At 43.3% G+C, this 19063-nt stretch overlaps 1 protein-coding gene across 3 annotated transcripts in view; it reads left to right on the plus strand.

Moving 5' to 3' along the window:
* The first annotated feature begins 7175 nt into the window (after positions 1 to 7175).
* The window catches only part of RAI14 (retinoic acid induced 14), an 87329-nt gene continuing 75441 nt past the window's right edge, over positions 7176 to 19063 (plus strand). For 2 of the 3 annotated variants that reach the window (XM_064439650.1, XM_064439652.1), the window contains exons 1-2: positions 7176 to 7284; positions 17306 to 17397. In XM_064439650.1, the coding sequence (XP_064295720.1) occupies positions 17362 to 17397 (36 nt within the window). In that variant the 5' untranslated portion in view covers positions 7176 to 7284; positions 17306 to 17361. Of the gene's footprint in view, positions 7285 to 7428; positions 7649 to 17305; positions 17398 to 19063 lie in introns of those variants that run through there. The other variant, XM_064439651.1, reaches the window with a different exon arrangement.

Raw genomic sequence — 19063 nt, forward strand, 5'->3', positions numbered from 1 at the left:
ACTTCTAGGCACTCTGCATACCGTCAGTTACAGCACCCCATGGTTCCAAGGTAATTATTAGCAGATATGTGCATGGCTAGGCACCTCTCAGCACATATGTGATCTGACTTAAATCTGAACACATCTAACCTGGCATCAGATCAGCACAGCCACCACATGGTGTTTACGCTGATGTGCACACGGTGTGCGTTGCTGGGTGTCCCTTCTATTCCACTATCCACTTAGCTGGCTAATGCACTCTGGAAAGGCTCCAAGCCTACAGTGGGTTGCTGGCCCCCACCTACAGTCATGACCATTCATTTTTTTGACTCCTTTTGCATTCTTTCAGCTGCCAAGTTCTCACCAATTGTGAAGAAAATGGTTACTGCTTGAGTGTCTTCGCTCCCAGGTGCCAGCTCTCCTTCTAAGCAAGAGAATAAAAGTGGTTCACATACCATGTCCTAGGAGAAAAAACCCTTTTCTCCTCCTTACCATACAGTTTATTTGGCAGGACTGTGCTGGTGATAGCCAGACCTATCTGTCTGCCCCTCTGCCTGGAAGGGGAGCAGAGGCAGAGGAGAGAGCCCTGATGGTTCCTAGAAAATAAAGACTCGTGGTATGCTTGGTGTAATTGGAAAGCAGCAAACGAGTTTGTGGTGAGAGCCTGTTGGGACTTCTGTTGCATATGTTTCTCTGACTGGGAAAGAAGGGTGAGATTTGGCTTAGACTCAGTCATAGACACATGAATCCCCAGCTGAGGGATGGATGAGTGTGTGGGAAGAAGGGGGGATCGTCCTGATGGTGACCACTGACCTCTTGACACAACCCTCACACAGGATGATGTGATCCTGTGAGTCGTTCCACGGCAGCAAGATTGTTTCTTCCCTCAGGGCCAGAGGAGACTGCTAAACAGATGGATTGAGGCTACTTTGGCATTAGGCAACAAAATGTCTGGGACTGACATTCAAGCAAAGAACAAGTGCACTGCGTAAAACTGTGAGAAGGGAGCACATTTCAGCCATGGAGTTGTGCAGATACATGATACTCCATATGGGAAAAATTCTACTAGACAGAAGAAATCACTTTAAAGAAACAATTTCAAAAAGGTATGAATGATTTCTATTGAGTCGAGTCAATTTATACTGGTTCACCCCTCTAGAGAATGTGGCTTCAGCTTTTTTTAATCTTGATAATGCCAAACACAGATCTCATCACTTCATGAAACTCTGCCCTTGAGTCCATATTTACAATCTTCTACATGCAACTGCATTCCTCTGTGATGTTTTGGTTTGTCAGGACCCCTAAGAACTGGTACAGCATATCAAGGATTTACTCTCACTCCTTTGTTTGCTACATATTTTGTGGTAATTAGGTGCTTCATTTGTAGAAGCCCTTATGCAAAGCCTCTCTGCTGGAGCAGGATTACATAAGATTTATATCTGTCCTTGTGCAAAGTGCAGAAATCTCCAAGGTCTCCAAACTAAATCACAGAGTCTTAACCTTGGATCCCATCCCACTTTCCAACCTTTTGATATTTTCCCTTGTGTTCCAGGATAAATGCTATAGCCATCTCTGAGAAGTAAAAAGGAAGGTCTGACACTCATTTACACCAACTTCAGCAGAGGCAGGGGGCTTTGCATGCAAATACAAATCAGACCCAAATTGTTAGTTTGATTTTAGTAATACAGGAGAAAGAAATCTTGGATTTTCCTTTCTTTTTTTTTAAACAAATTTTATACATATAAAAGAACGATCTTAAAGCCTCAGAATAAATGCAGATTCGTAGAAGAATAGATATGGTCTGAAAGTCTCTGTATCAGAGGAAGCATTTTAAAAAACAAAACAGATGACTGACACAGTGAGATTTGGTTCTTCTGGTGATGTAGGGAAAATTCTTTTCTGAAAGCTGGAACAGTGACAACGAAGACAGCATGCATATGGGATTTTGCACCTTCACAACAAAATCAGCAGCAGAAATTGTGTCATGGGAATACAGTGTGGGACAGACTGAAGTTTCTGCTTGCAGATGCCAAGTACCTTAAGAAATCTTGTAAGGAGCAAAGACAAAAAAACCTAATCTGTTTGAAATGCCATTTGCAAGGTGCTTGGTTTCTCTGTAATGCAAATAGTGATATAAAATATGCAGGAATGCGGATTTTTTCAGTTTGAATGGGAAGAGGAAATTGATTTACAGATTCTGTAGGGAATAGAAACCTTAGAGCAAGAGTAGAGACAAAGCAACTCCCTGCATGGTGTGGAGTAAATATGGCATGTAACTGCCTCTTCCTGTGGGAACTGCTTTGACTTTTGTGCTATTACAACATAATCAAGGTGCCCTCCGGTGTGACTGAATACAAGGGATTTTATTCTTCAGTGATCCTCAGATTAGTATAATCATCTTCTTGGTTGTTCTTGGGCAACTGGCCTTTCAGGACTTTCAGTGGTGTGCCTTCAAAGAGCCCTTCATATTTGCGGAGGGGTGGAAGCCAGCTCTCTGCAAGGTATGCTCTGCCTGGCCTCTGGTAGTCTGGTGGCTTCACACAGATGTTCCCGTCAGGCTTCCAAGAAGTCTTAACCCTCAAGCTTACATGGAAACCTCTAGGTTGTGCACGGTCTGGGAAGCAAGGGATTTTTCTCATGATCAGTGTTGGTCCCCAGCTGCATCTGTGGGGCAAAGCAGAGAAAAGATCTTCCTCTCGTTTGCAGAAGAATGGAGGAAAGTTGAGCAAACTGAAATGCACAGAATTCCCATGGCCCCATGCAGGAGCAGCTGTGCAGGTGAGAATGAAGCACACTTGTTAGAAAAAACAAAGCAGAGGATGCTACACAAAACCTGTTCATTCATGGTATAGAGACCTGAATTATGCCCTGTGGATTCTGGGGCAGCCTTTTAACAAAGCTTTGTTCTTTACCTGCAAAGGTCTTGCTGCAGGTTTGGACAGATGCCTTTCTACTTGCTGAGCTTTTCTACAAGAAGAAATGAAGCTCTTTTCCCTTTTCAAATTATTCACATAGATGCACTGCCATTTCAGGCACAATCTGTTTGTGTAAGGAATGCATAATCCTCTTTTGTTGTTTCCATGGACTTGTGCCTTCGAAATAATTTAAGAATGAAATATGTTATGGAATAATTCTGAGGATGAGTCTCTGTGGGAAAGCTACATTAGATCATCAAGCCCACTTCCTTGCAGCTCCAAGCCGTGGTCCCCACAGGGAAGATGTACAAGATAAACTTATTTTACACTGGATGTTAGTGAAAAAGCCAAGAAAATATACTTCTCCTAGTTAAACCTCCAGAAAGCACATTCATATCAAACACACTAATGTGAGCACAGGTTTCCATATTACGTGAGAAAGTGAAAGGAAAAAAGAGCATTTTTACTCTGTAGTTAAGAAGGATTGCATTAATTCCTTTTGTATACACCTTGGCTACAAACTAAAATGAAACATATATCCAGAGGCAGATAATGTCCTTCCTCTCATAAGGAGAGAAGAGTAAGCTATGTTTCTGGAGGACTGTTCTCTCTCCTAACTGGATCTGATCTACTCAGTTCCACCAAGGTAAGGCTGCTGTTTAAGGCAGGCTCCCCAGGGTCCAGCTGATCTCTGCTGAGAAACCCATGAAGGATTTAGCAACAGTGATACAGACAGCTGGGCCATCTGTGTCCTGATTTCTGCTCCTATGGCATAAGAGGAATATTCAGATTTATGGGGCCCAGTGGAGGGCAGCCCAGCCTCGCAGTGCCTCTTGCGCTATGGCAAAGCAGGGCCCTGCAGCACAGGAAGAATCACAAGAGCAAAGCAACTTAACTTCTCTGGAGCTTCCCTAGAAATGTATCCTGGGACAGTGAAGACGTCAAAGAAATTATAGACTGAGACTCCATGCAGAAAGGTGTAAACAGGAGTGTGTAGATGTAAAAACCATGAGGAAGAAGGAAGGTTGGTGAAACCAGAGGAAATATCCATCCAGCAAGTGCAAAATTAAATATGCTAGACATTTCCCTGCAACTATTTATGAATTTTTCCTTCAGCCCTTGAAAGAGCACTTCAAAGGAAAAGAAGTCCCTACATAGGCTTTCCTCTCTCTCAAGATGTTGTCTCAGCTAAGAACCCTGTTTGAGCACCTCCAGTTACGACCTTCTCCAACCTTTAGTGTTTTCTTGTATTTACTTCATCAGGCCCACTGCTGCTGCTACATGAACAGCACAGAAACAGCAGAAGAGGAAAACTCCCAGCCAAGTTTTCTGAAACATACCATAATGTGAAGAGGCAATAAGTACCCCCTCATTTCTGTGCTAACAAGTTAAAAAAAGAATGTGCTTTGGTAGGAGCAGATATAAACTACACTTTTTAGCTGTCTCACTTGTTACCACAGAGATTCCTGCATTTATGGGGGATATCTGTCACAAAAGGTGAAAAAAAAAATATTTTACTATAAGCAAAGAACAGCCTGGGAACAAAATCATGTCTCAAAATCTAAACCCAAACTTTCTTTAAATTATCCTTCAGCAAAAAATAACAGCTAATGCAAAACCAACTACATTGAGATTGGAAATAATCAGACTAGAACAAGTCCAACAAGGGAAGAGAAAATGTGACACGCACAGCTCATAGAACAGGTTTAAGCTGCAGGAAGAATAGCAAGGAAGTGATCAACCAGTGCAGGAGTGTGATTTCCTTTGCAAATAATTTCTAAGTGGAGATTTGACCAGCGCTTTGCGTTCTGCAGAAGGCAGTAGCCAGAAGCAGTAAAAAAATTTTAACAACTAGCCAGAAGCAGCAGAAAATAAATTAACAATGCCAAGTAAGCTAATTAGCAGATGCTATCAAGACAGTGCAACAGAGTGATAAGATGTGATTAAAGACATCTTCAGCCACTTCCAGGCCTCTCCCTTCTGGAGAAGTAGCTAGGAATGCATGGGCGGTTTCATCACCGCTCAAAGTCAAAACTGGCTGTAACCTCCCCCAGCTTTTCTGGGAGACTGAGCAGAAGGTGGTATTCTCTTCCTCCCCCTTCCTCGCCTCGTGCCTGTTGTATGAAGGGATGGGGGGGCATAGGAAGGGTGTCACACTACCAATGTGCTAATACTTAGATTTTGAGAGAAGCTGCTTGTGTAAAATGTACTCCACCTCCTGCCTCTTGCAGATTAGATTCTCTCTGTTTTACTAACAACTTCTGTTAGCTTACACTAAACACTAAACAAAACTCTGAAAAAGTTGTTCTTACCCTGTAGATAGACAGTAGAAGCACAGGTGGAAAAAAACATGACTATTGCAGAGTCCTACAGCACACTGAGGGCAAAATTAGGCATAGAGCTGAGATCTCCTGACTCCCAGTCCTGTGCTCTGCCCGCAGAGGCTTCAGCCACAAAATCACATTGGAGTGCTTTGTGTGAAAGGCAATGCCCTGCCCTTGGAGAGGGACCCAAAAAGGGGCTCAGAAAAGAAGAGATGAAAGCAGCCTTCCATGCCTAACCCAGAGGGCAGTCAGGTTCTGTCAGACAGATCAGTTTGGATTAGTGAATTTAAGCTAGCTGCCACCACAAAGCCCAGTGCCTTTATCCTGGGCCACAGTTTACGAGATGATGAACCATACTTCTCTGGGAACTAGTAAATACTGTATTTCCCAGTTCTCAAGCACTGAATATTCTATAATACCATAGTCAAAATGTAATATTTATTATTCATGTGACGTTATATGCAATAATCCCATGCAAACATACCTAAAACCCGTCTGCTGGCTTTGAGAATGGATGTAAAAAAATCATCATGGTGGAACCATTCAAAATGTAAGAGATTGTACTCGCTTATTAAATAATTTTCATGTTAGTCACACATGATTACATGGAATTTTGCTGGTGTTGGAAGAAACAGGTGGGACACTTTCTAACCATATTTTACACATGTATTCAGCTTTCAAAAATAACTGGAATTAAAAATAATTGCATAATAATTGCCACATGTTTTGTAGCTAGCATTACCGGGGAAGTTTAATTTTCCTATTTTTATAATTTTTTGTGCAAATTAAATTCCCAGAATAAGCCATATTAGATTAACATTGGTGTCTGTGTTTTTTGTAAGGAAAAAGAGAGGAAACAGTGCTGGCATGGTGACTGTTCTCAAAGATAAAACACATGCAAACCAAAACGTTCAAGGTAAGGACCGCAGATTAGCAGAGGAAAGTATGCTTCTCATGATGATCAAGTGTATTTGTTTAATAACAATACTTGCCACTATACAGTAATAACCTAAAGTTCTGAAGTGCCCGTTTCCTGGCTGTACTGTTTGCCACTTTAGAAGGTGTGGATATGGTTAAGAACAGAGAAGATAAGAGCGATCACAGAGATTAAAGGAGACCTTCTCAGGCAGTGAACATGGTTGTGGTGAGTGGGACCAGCAAATGAGCACGGCACAGTGGGAAGATGACTAGCAACTCTGGCAGGACTCTTGTCATGGGAAAGTAGGGAGGTGCTTACCAAATGACCTAAGAGTACAACGCATGGATGAAGTGTCCAGAGTTCCTTGCACAGGTGAAGGCAACTGTCATCTTTCTGGGGCAATATTGAGGTGGTTTGCCATTGGCTTGCCAGAAGACTGGAGAAAGGGCACTCTGGAGGTTCAACTTTGAGAAGAGGGGTTTGGCCTGCACAGAAAGCCTTCTGGAGCACATCCAGTGCAGCAGTACCTTGGCACAGCTATGAAGCCCACTTGTCATTTTCTAACCTCTAAATTCACATGTAACCAAACACTACACTGGTCATTAATTGGGATATCAAACAAGAACTGCCCCGCTACATTTTTTTGAAGTGGTACTTCCTGCTTAGGGGTCAGACGAAGGGAAATTTGACACACAGGGAAGCTTTGGAGGGAACTGAAGCGCAGGACTTCTCTCCTGCATTTGAAGCACTTGCGCTCCTTGAAGAACCTGATGTGTTTTTTGGCCCCCCTCAGCTCTCTCAAGAGCTGGTGAGAAGGCGTCAAGAGGCAGAAGGGACTTGACGCCCACCTCCCCACACACCCTTCCCACGCACACCCGGCCGTGGGCGAGGAGGGTGGGCTCCCTGAGGTGTCTCCCAGCACCCGCGTCAGCTCCTTCCTCTCATCCACCCGCTCCTCAGGACGTGAACCCCCGCGCCGCCACGTGACCCTTCTCCGCGAGCGCGGGGCTGCAGCTCCCCCGCCCGCCCCCCGCGATCACGTGGCCGCGGAGTGATGTCACGCTCCGCCCTTTAGCAGCGGTGCAGCGCGGAGCGCGCGGCTGCCGGCGGCGGGGACGATCGTAGCGGTACGCGGTTCCCTCATGAGGTGAGTGCGGTTCGGCCGTGTGGCGCGGCGGCGACGGCGTGAGGAGGAGGAGGAGGCGGCGGCGGCGGCGGAGGCGGAGGAGGAGGAGGAGGAGGCGGCGGCGGCGGCGGCGGCGGCGGCGGCAGCAGGGGGAGGTTGCCGGCACGCACGGCGGCGGGCGTTGTGAATAGGGGCTTTGTGTGCGGCGCCCACCTGCCCCCGCCGCCAGCCGCGGGGGGCACTTGCCGCCGTTGCCGGTCGGCGGAGCCTGAGGAGAGAAACCCTCAGCGCGGCGCAACAGGAAAAAACTTCTCCCTTCTCTCCCCCTGGCGCTGCCGGAGAGCCCCGATTCCCCGGTGTGGGAAGCACCGGCGGGGCACAGCCCGTGAGTCGCTGCCGGTTGACTGTTTATTTGCTTTATTTTTAGTTTTATGACTTTATCTAGCTACCCTGGGTGCGTGCCGGGGGGTGACAGCTGCCCGCGGGGGTGAGCGGTAGCACCTCGCTGCAGTCAGGCCGGCGCCGGTTCGCCCCCCACACCGCCCCCGCACCCCCCTTGCCGCCTCCGGGAAGGGGTCGCCCGGTCCCTGACAGCGCGGGTCCGACTGAACCCCGGGGGAAGCGGAGCCGCCTCCGCACCGCCTCTCCCGGAGGGCCCCGGCGGGAGTTAAACCCGCCCGGGGAAGGAGGGGGCACCCTCAAATTGCCTCGCTTCGGTAAAAAAGAGGAGGCCCCTGGGGACAGCGTGGTCTCGGTGCTCGCGTGGGGAGGTTTCTCCCCGGGGTGTTAGTGGGCGCTGGGGGAGGGAGGGCTGTCTGCCGGGTCCCCCGCACCGCCCTGCAGCGCTGCCCGCCACCTCTCCGCCAGCCCCGCGGGCGGGCACGGGGGCTACGCCTTTCTCGGCAGCCCCGGGCTTAAAGGATCAAGATTTTCTGTAACTGTTAAAAAAATTAAAAAGAAAATTAAATAGGCTGCTTTAGGAATCGCATCAAGTTTAACCAGGAACTTGTGCTTCTAACCTCTGATGGAGTACAGGAAAGATTTTGCTTTCTGTTGCACAGCGTTTGGCAGCACAAGCCTTCCATGCTGTTGCCACTTGTGACATTCTTAAGTTTCCCCCTATGAAAAGACTACTTAAATTCCGCTTTATCAGCATTGCAGGATCTTAACAAGTTCTCTCGTTTGTTTCTGTAGTGAGTGTGAGCACACTTATTACAGAACTGATGTAAAACATGGTCAGTGAGTGTTACTTTGGTAGAAGCTTCTTTTTGTTTTTTTTTTTCCTTATCCCAGGGGGTTGCAGATTAGTGTGTTATTTAAAAAAAAAAACATTTGCCAAAAACTACACATACATCATTTTAGAAAAGCCTTCTGATGTCCTAGATTAACTAGGAGAAAATAAATGTAGTAAATATCTGTCAGTGACCTGCTTGGCTGTTGTCTTGGAACACTCATTAAAAGCTGTCAATGAGGTTTTTGCTAATAGAAGAATTGCGTAACAGCCATATGAACCAGAGTGAAAGGGCATTTGAGTAGAATGAGGCTTGATATGAGCTCAGGGTTCTCTTGAGTTGAAGCCAAGCTCAGTGCCGATAAGTCAATATGCAGTAGCTGACATCCAGCCTTCCAATCTCTAAAAATACTGGCCTTGTGCTATTTTCTCCTCTCTTCCAAGAGTGCGTCTGCTAGTGGAGCAATAAAAATGTTACCTGCTCCCCTTTTCTTCCCTGAACCAAGAGATGGGTAACATCAAGTGGAGAAAGACTAGGTGGGAGGCTGTGGGTCTCATGAAATGATCTAAGCACTTTATGAGAGGGTTCACTCACTTCCTCATCTTTTTCTGTTTTTTTCTTTTTGTATGTTCCCCACTATGTTACTTCTCCGCTGCCCTGATAAGGCGCTCATGCCTCTTTTGAGGGAGAAGCAGTACGTGAAGAAACATGAAAGCCAGATTATTGTGTGAGATGTTGGCAATTTCCAAATCCTACTGCAACAATACCCTATTTGCTTTTTTTTTTTGAGAGGTGATAGTGGGCTAGCTCTTTTTGCCCAGGGATAATGCTTGAAATCACCACAGAGAAAAAACAAGCAAAAGTAGAACACATCAGTTCAAAGCTTTAGTGCCATGCTTAGTGGCTGAGATATTAGACTACGGAAAATCCCGAGGTGGGAGCGTAGCAATCCATAACATCTTCTGGAGTTATAGATTCGAGTAACTGGCTCTCCTGCTGCGTGCATACTTCCTGCATGTCTGAGGAGCCTGTTTTCTTACCTACATTCCTTGGAGTTGCTGTCTCTGAATGTGCCTCTGAATGCACACAGGTGATAGCTCTGCATTTGAGGTAGCTTGGGGCTTGTTTTCAGAGTTGTCAGTCCTTGCTGCTCCTTACATTGTGAGGGTCATCTAATACTACACTTTCAGGGTATAGAGGAAGTAGTGCAAATATCTGTAATTCAGGTAATACATCAGAGCAGAGCTTGTCACTGTCATATTGCCAGAGACAAATGCAAGTTCAGTGAAGTGTGGAAGCAACTGAAGATCTCCACTGGCACTTAGGACTAACTACCAGTGTAGGTACTTGCTGAGGACTGCTGGAGTGGAAGCACACAACAGTGAAAGAAAGCATCCTTCCCTTGTGTTGAGATCCAGAACAGGATGGCCAGTGTCACCTGGACGATGTGGTGGTAATCCATGTCTGAACTTGAGACCATCCCGGGAGGATAGAGCCTCTGGCCTGATGGTTAGGGCATTTGTCTAGGATCTAGGGTTAGATCTTGACTCAAGTTCTTCCTGTGCAGGCAAATCTTGCATTTTGCATGAATACTGTAATAACTTAAATTTATTTTCTAAAGCTCCCATAGTGTCATTTTGGTTTTGTGCCTGGAAGCCATTGCTGGTATTCAAAATACTGTAAAACAACATGCATGGTTTTTTTCACCTGAATCTATGGCGGGATGGGTAAAGTGGAGAGCTAAGTTTGTTCAGTCATTATGATAGAAAAAGAATTTGTACACTGGTCTGTCCGAGACCCTAACTTTGGTAGCTGAGGATGTTCCACTTCTTTCCTTATAACTGCTGAAAGGCAGGGAGCTACTGTTGGTTATTGTGGATGTCTGGATTCCCAAAGGCACTGGGACACCCTGAAACGTCTCTGGGGAGTTTGACACTGAAGTGTTTTCTGAGGACCGTGTTTACAAGGACTTGCCTGAGACACCAGCACAATAACTCTAAGAGAGATCTAGAGATCAGTAGCTGTCTGAAGGCTGGGAGAAGCATCTCTAGACACTAGACCTTCTCCAATATTTATCATAGAATCATAGAACCGTTACGGTTGGAAAAGACCCTTAAGATCATCAAGTCCAACCACTAACCTATCACTGCCAAGTCCATCACTAAACCATATCCTCAAGCACCACATCTACCCTCCTTTTAAATACCTCCAGGGATGGAGACACAATCACCTCCCTGGGGAGCCTGTTCCAATGTTTGCCAACCCTTCCAGTGAAGTTTTTTTTAATATCCAACCTAAACTTCCCCTGATGCAGTTTGAGGCCATTTCCTCTCATTCTATTGCTTGTTACTAGGGAGAAGAGTCTGACCCCCGCCTCACTACAACCTCCTTTCAGGTAGTTGTAGAGAGCGATCATGTCTCCCCTCAGCCTCCTCTTCGCTTTGTACGGCACCTAGTGCTGGTGCTGTTGAATATAAGTTTCAGCAACTGAATAAAATCAGATAAAAATCACTTGATTGTCACTAAGATGTAGCTGTTGATGTTCTGCTGGTTTATAGCATTGGTAGTCTTCCAGGATAGAAAATACTTGAATTCCTAGTACTGTTTTTTTTGAGGGGTGGAAACACACCCAACTCTCCATTTCTGGGTAATGTTTAAAAAGGTGCTCCATTTTCTTTAGCTAAAATGTTTTCCCTACCCAAGAACTTGGATGCTGAATAGGGGAGTTTTGTTAAGAGCACAGTCTCTGAAGGTATTTCTAGACTACAGGAGTTTTCAGTAGGATACTCTTCCAAAACCTTTCAAACATATAAGGGCAGAGTTTATGGGAGTGGGGCTTGGCAAGTGTTTTAGGTAAATCAGATCGATGTTCCCGTCTTCCTAACTCCTGCTGTAATAAATTAATGTTCTGCCTTAGCCTATTTCAGAATATTCATCCATAAAGTAATGGATTATGTCTCTTCATAGATTTAATGTTGCATCTGTACAGATTATGTTTGTTGCTTCTGAAGAGCACCTAGCTGAATGGTTGATACAGAATATTAGGAAGGGAGTAAGTATAAAGTACTAGCTGTTGTTATCCATGTGGGTTTCTTAAGAACTGGCATTTCAAAAGTGGGACTCTGTGTCATTTTTCTCTGTTTCTAGTTTTAGCTGGATGCTTCAATTCCAATCTAGCCCTGTTGGACTAAGTATTGAACTTCAGGAGGACTGCAATGTATCTTACATATGCTCAAACTAGAGAGTATGGTCTCAGAATTGAGGGGCGTGCAAGGGGGTGGTCTCTTTGTTTTAGAGGCAGAGAAATTGAAAGCAGAGAAAGACAGCGGTATATCCCAGTTCATGCAGCAAGTCTTGTCTCTTGCACCGTGCTCTTCAGTGAGCTGGATGTGTGTTGACAGACGCTTCTAGACAAAAGAACTGGAGTAAGAACAGAGTAAAGTTGTATGTAACGAGTGAATGACAAATTTGCCTGGACTTCGCTTGAGCTAGGATTTTGCATGGAGTGCTGTCTAATACGCCAAGTAAACAAAACAGGGCAGTATCACATTTTGATTTTTCGCTGATCATCTGTAATTCACTGTGTCTGAGGCCTCCTTGATGCAAGGTTTCTCCTATCTGTGTAGAACTGATTTTGAAAACACATAACAAACTGCACATATCCCCATGAAGTCTTGCCTGGGTTTGTGTTGGTTGTATAACATCCACAGAGGCTGGTACTGCTTCAGCTGAAACCATTAAAAATGAACTTAAACATTTGCAAATTCTGAATGTCAAAAGGAAGTGTAAGAGTTGAGAGTTGATGCAAAGTGTTCTGGAGGGAGAAGCGATAGTTGTAGACTTGTTAGTGATGCAGTATCTATGGAGCTCTAACTTTGGGGCTCAAATGCTTAAATTTGTACAGTTCAGCACATCCTTGCCAGTGATTTGTGAACAGATAGAGGGACTGTACTAAGTTACTGAAGGCCCTTGCTATCTCTGGTGTCTGATTCTGTTTAGAGTGGGATTAACTGTATATAAATTGCTCCCACTCTTGTATAGTACTTGGGCTTCTCAGCGCATTTTTTCAGTGTGTTTTTGTTAGTAGATTAACCAAGCCAAGAATTATTTGTCTTTGTAGGTGACATTAAGTTTAAAAAAAATCTGTTCCGTTTGACTTTTCCTGTGATAGGAGGATGGGCTACTCAAGATGGAAAAACTGAGCTGTGCTGATAGAGTGGGGAAATGTTCCCATTCTTTTGGTCACATCATACATTCTTCTCTGCTTTGGCCTGAGAAATAGAAGAATATGCTCAGCTGCATGGAAATAAGAAGGTAGTCAGGGATGAACTGACTTTTTTTAGGACAGCGTGGGCTTGCTGCATATTTATGTGTGAACAACTGAAGAGGCTGGGCAATGGCTAATGCCTTGGGTAGTCCTGTAGCTTTGTCAACGCTAAGGAGAAGCTTTGGTTTGGGCATGTTCTTGGTATTGAATAGTAGACCGGGGAGCCCAGGCATGTGAAGCATTTGAGAAGTTGCATACTGAAGGTGGGCAGCAGAAGAGATGCTAGTAGTGTGGATGCCTCTGGCTGCTCTGCAGTGCTGGCTGCCACAAAGGCTTGTGCTTCTGGGTCAGAGCAGGGCTTCTGATTTAGAAAGTGATCATCTAGAGAATAAATGGTGGTGATATGCTTTGGGAGAAGACACTTCTAGGGCCCCTTGTTTTACCCTGTGAGCATAGGTGTATGCACACAAGGGAGATGTAAGTGTATGGTGACAATGTTACCTTTTTACGTTACCAGATCTTTCATGGAGTCTCTACTTCTTTTCTCTAACCTCACGAAGTTCAAAGAAAAAATTGAAGTATTTTTTCTTTGGGGGGGGGGGGGAATTAGTTGATGACATGAATTGTGCTTTGCTGCCGAAGAACAGTCTGAGATTGAAGTTTCTCAGGGTGTTCTGAAAGAGGTGCAAGGTTTTTGGCACTTAAATTAATTGAATGCAGGACTTGTCAGTAAAGGGTAACTGTCACTGGCATGAGCAGTGTGCATAGCGTACAGTTTTACTGTAAACTTGTAGTTTTACATAGTAAAACTAAGGCTGTTTTACTGTTCCATCACTGGATCTTGGTCTGTTATAGGGTTTATTTGTAACATTGTTTGAAAGGCCTTCTCTGATTTTAATACTATTTAATGAAAGGAAAAAAATATGACAGTATGTTGTTTATTGTGGTTTGCACGAATCTTACTGTAAATCAGTGGAGAAGATTATCCTAATCTGTTTCCTATGTTTAAAGCTAAAGATTGTATTGTGTATTAAAACACAGTTTCAATGAAATTATTGAGGTGGCAGATTACCACCACTTCAGTGTCTCTTGTTTTAACTAGGTACGTTTACTACCAACCTAAAGATGTTTTCTGTGCCTTGTATTCCTGAAAGCGATTTCTTAACATTAAGCTGAAGGAAGATGAGATAGAGGACTAGATATTTAGTTTTGGAGCTAATGGTTAAAGCATGTGATCAGCATTAGCTGTTGAGAATCCTTGGAGTTAAGCACTTCTCTACTTCTAACTTGCTGCAGCTAGAAAATGACAGTGCTCAGTATTTATTGTCACATTTGTTCTGAAAGCAGAGAAACGCCACTATTAGTGGATGGTGCTTCTTGTTAACACGCATGATTCATTGCAAAGATACTGTTTTGAAGTGTCTTGATGCTCCCTAGTGAATTTCTGGTAGTCATTTCCTATCTTGTAAAACAGGAGTGTATTAATGGTGCTTCCTTTTTTCCCCCTCTGGCAAAAGAACAGTTGTCATAAAGCTCTGCTGAATCAGGATGCTGACCTCTTTTTGCATCAATTCCAATAATTACACCCTTTGAGAGGTGACTTCCTCCTTTAAACAGTGCCAAGAAAAGGCATCCCTCACTGCTTCAGGGGTTTTTATCTCTACAGCTGAAGAATTATGGGCATTACGATGCACAAGTAATCTTAATATTTGCGTTTAACTATCTCTTGTGGAAAAAATACAGACGTGACAGACACTAAACTTGGGAATGCTGGTTTTGTGTGCTTGTGCATACTTTTTTAATTATGCTGAGGACTTGAGTTTCACATTCAATGTGTAAAATGCACTTACGCAAGAGGTGAAGTGTCCTGTGGGAAAAATAAGTTGGCTTCTAATAGAAAAACAGCTCACCTCCCTTCTTCCTTCCTCAAAAGGGGGAAAAGTAGTGTATTAGGAGTGCTTGCAAATCTTGTTAATTAGACTGTATTACAGGTTTCTCACAGAAGAGGTCCAGCTTTGCAGCTGTTGCATATACCTACAAGGAGTTGTCATCTGCCCCATAGCCCTGTAGTTGAGTACTTTATCTTCCATGGCAGTTATTACAAATCTTTTGTTCATGGGAGCCAAAAACGCTGAGGGGGTGGGGAGAGATAGCCTATAGCAGACTATGGCAATCTGTAGGTGAGGAAAGATCTCTTCTTTTCAATTCCCCATGCATTGGATTTCTTTATGGTCTATTAATGGGTCTAATTAAATGCTTTACCTTTTTTTTTTTTTGTCAGCTATGTGAAGCATTAGAAACAGTTTGGGGTTTTGTCCTCCATTTTCTTTCTTTTTTTTTTTTCTTTTTTCTTTTTCTGCTGGTGTGGTATGTAAAGAAGGCCAGATAGATGTAACGTCATTTGTCTTGTCTGTAGCCTGGCATTTTTGGTCTTCGCAGTGCTTGTCATCCTTGGTGTTGCTAGAGAATGATTTAGGAGATTATTGGGCTCTTGCTGAAGTTCAGTCTCCTTTCCAGTGCAGGTTATGACAGCTGTTGTGCAATTTAAATACTTTCTCCAAAGTTTGAGTAGCTGTAGCAGAACTAAAGTGGTATACTTCTCTTAGAGCAACCTAGAATAATTCCTTCTTTTTGATTGTTCAAAACTTGCTCTTTTTTTTTTTGTTACTATTTTACAAATGCTCCGTGCAGCCCAGGAAAAAGCTAAGAAATTGTCACTTAAGCCAGGGAGTGAAAAGCTTCTGCAATTTTTTTTTCTTTTCCTTTTGCATGCTAAAGAATTAAACAAAATACCACAAGCCCATTCTCCTTTAGATGAAAAGCAAGAACTTTGAATGAAACCCCTTGTTCATACACCTGAAAGCAGTCAGAATGACTTTAGAATTACTGCCTAATTAGACTTGGAGTCATTTAATTAGATTTAGTGATATTTTAACAGCCTACAGAATTACCCCATCCAGATTACCTACTGTAGGTATCTGTTCTGTGGGAAACATATTTGTGTGTATGTAGTGTATGGGATTTTTTGTTTGTTTGGGGTTTTTTTATGAACCATACTTGTGTTTATCTTAAATGGCTGTCAGATAACTATGGTGTTGAGCTAAATGACATGTTTACTTAGCACTAATTGCTATTCCTGAATCGTACTTATTGTTGTGTTTTGTGGAAGCATTCATATATATATTCTACCAAGAGTATTCTGTGTAGCTGCATTTTAAAACTCGTAGTATAGTGATCATGTAGAACAGCAACTTGGATCATAATAGTAAGAGACTTATGAAACTGAATCTCACTTTGCTTATCAAACTGTAGATCGACTGTTTCTGAAGAGTGATGTGAAACATTAGTGACCCTGCATGACCTATTGGAGTTTATGCTTCAGTCCTCATTTCAGTTATTTATTTATCTGGCTAGACTTGTAATATTTTTTCTCCTTTTTTCTAGGGTGGAGGGAGGAAGTTTATACAGCTGAACATCCTTTAATTTAAACTGTTCCTTCAGAAGGAATTTGTATAGCAGCTAAAACTTGTAGATGAGAGAGGCTGGCAATTCCAGTGAGCATAGTGTAGAACGAGAAATTTGGAACACTTTTGCATAGATGGCTTTGCCCAGTGCAGATATATGTTGCTCTTTGATTAAGCTTTTCTGCTGGGCAAAAAACACATTGCCATGCTACTTTAACATGCTATTCACTGTTACCTTTGTCTTGGATTGGTAATATATGGTGTATTGAAGCTTTCTGTAGGAAACTCTGCCCTAGGTCCTAGTGCCCTGTTCCCCTGTGAGAGCTTGCAGCTTCTGTGTGATGTTAGTTGTACATGTTGTTGCATATATGTTGTGCAACTGCTGCTTTTCCTCACTTGAAAGGGAGGAAGGGGGAACATGACTGTTGGTGATAGTTCACCATCAAATTAAAAATGGCTATGACTCTATACATACAATTTCTTACGGGGAAGAGTATAAAACAATTCTTCCAGTGATAACCTCTGTTCTTGCTCCGATGGTTCTCTCTGCTATGTTGTGTTGAGCCATACTAGTATGTGTCACGCACAGTTTTAAGTATAAATTTAACTTGGTTAGTGGTTAGACTTGTAGATATAGTAGTGGTGGTACCTCTGTTACCCAGCACAGAGCCAGGTTGTAGGATATTGAAGTTTTAGTGAATGTCTTAGCATACTTACTTCTGCTTTTCCTGCTATACAAATGGCTGACCTGATGAAAATGTTAAAATAGGCAGTGGGCAGAGAAAGCTGCTACAGGTATGAACATGTCGGTTATCTAATTACGTGGAGAGGTAGCTAATATAATGATACACATGTGAGTTTTTGTAAAAGATTTGCCCTGTTCTTCCATGGTCAGACTTAGGTAGGCTTTTAAGTTTGTAGCAACAGAAAGTTTCCTTTAGCTGGCTGTTAATCTTTTTCAGAGCTTTAGGGCTAAATTCTCAAAGGGTGATATAGGTATGCAAATTCAATTCAGACTGAGCTGCCAGTGAACTGAATGGTATCAAGCTGAATCTTATTTTTCTTTCTTTTTTGTTTAGATATTGAAGAAGGATAAAAAGCTCCTTAAAGGTTTGGAAGGTTGAATGTGATCAGCATGAAGAGCTTAAAAGCAAAGTTCAGGAAGAGTGACGTAAGTATTTCTGCTCAGTTTGACTGCTGGTTTCCACACTGGAAACAAGTTCTTCGCTCCCACCTTGATAAGGTTGTAGGTTAATGAATTACAGAGAAGAAAACCTTTTTCCAAGCACAAAGGCAACAGCTGAGTACAGTATGGAGTAGACTCTTTCTATTTGGAGTGCTATTCTCTGTTCTGCAAATTAATAGGATTTCACTACCTTGCTCCCTGTAACTGAATCATGCACATAGTGTGGGGTCTGCAGAGCTTCTGTTAGATTGTAGTGGTGCTCAGACTGAAACTTTGTTCCAGGTGCAGGATTAAGCCTGGTAAGGACTTTAGTACCCAATCATATTTCTGTCTAAGCATAATACCATTCTTATCAGTGTGCTGTTTGAGCACTTAACAAAATGTCTTCTCAGTCCATGGCCAGGTTTCTTTGTTAGCAAGAATACAGGAGCCAGCTGTGCAATTAGGGCCACTGTGCTTATCAGTTCTAGTGTAACAGGGCAGGTGGATGTGAGCAGTGAGGATGAGCCATAAATATGGCGGCCCTACAGGTGACTCATCAGAACTGCATTTAGAGAGACATTAGGCTGCGTATCATAATTTGCCGCTTGCTAATATGTGTATCAGTGGAGACCCCAACCTGAACATGTACGGTAAGCATAGTTCATGTGGAGCAGTGGAGCTGCTGTGGTCCAGTCCTGTTCTTGTCTTTCTTTTCCTACCGCTGCTCATTCCAGCTTCTTGTCATGCACTAATGTGAATTCCTATTTGATGGTGCAGTAAGCAGTCAGTGAAACAGGCGACTTTGTGTTCAATTGACTTTCCAGATTTTGTGTGGAATTTGTAACAAACATCCGTGATCTATGAAGTACGTAATGTTCCATCCGTCATCCTAAATTTGTGTGCTGCTTTGAAAGAAACGATGTATTGTTGTTGATCATGGAGATTTCCATGGGGTCCTTGAGCAGCCATGTTTGGTAAAGATACATTAGGCTTTAACTGGTTTGTAACACACGTAAGTAGCTGTGAAGAGGGCAGAGATGCACTTGTGGTGTCATCTGCAGATGTGCTGGTATTTGCTTAAAAAGTCTTTTGAGCTACAGGTTAGCATCTGGTGCAGCTGCTGTATTTGGCTTCCCAGCAGCACTACTGGTGGATGCTCTACCCCTTCAGTTTAGCAAGAGCTCTTTCTAAAAAGACCTCCTCTATAAATTATCTAAATATATCAACCAACCTTTGGGAGCAGAGGGAAACACTTTTAACTACCTAAGCAGTGTTCGGCTTTTGCTAGTCACCAGACTGAATCAGCCAGTGGCACAGTGTCTTGTGCTACTTCACAACAAATAAAAACAATGTCACAAGCCTCTGGTGTCTCATCTAACTGAATATGCCATTCAGTTTAGAACTGCTAGAATTTTGTGGTCAGGCATTGTTGCTCCTGTTGCAATGAGTAGCAGCAATTGCTATTTTGAGTTCACCTACACCAGTAAAACTTTTTATAAGCTGGGTAATGAGAACAGTCCCTTGGCTAATATATGAACACATTTGGTATTACGGAAGTTAGGTGTGCCTGTGTGTTAGGATGACTTCATTCACACTTTTATGCTAGTTGGCTGGGCTGCAGCTCTAGAGCAAAGGCTGTGTGACACGCGTGATGCAACTAGATCTTGCT

Source organism: Phalacrocorax carbo, chromosome Z (assembly GCF_963921805.1).
Source record: "Phalacrocorax carbo chromosome Z, bPhaCar2.1, whole genome shotgun sequence".
NCBI lineage: Eukaryota > Metazoa > Chordata > Aves > Suliformes > Phalacrocoracidae > Phalacrocorax > Phalacrocorax carbo.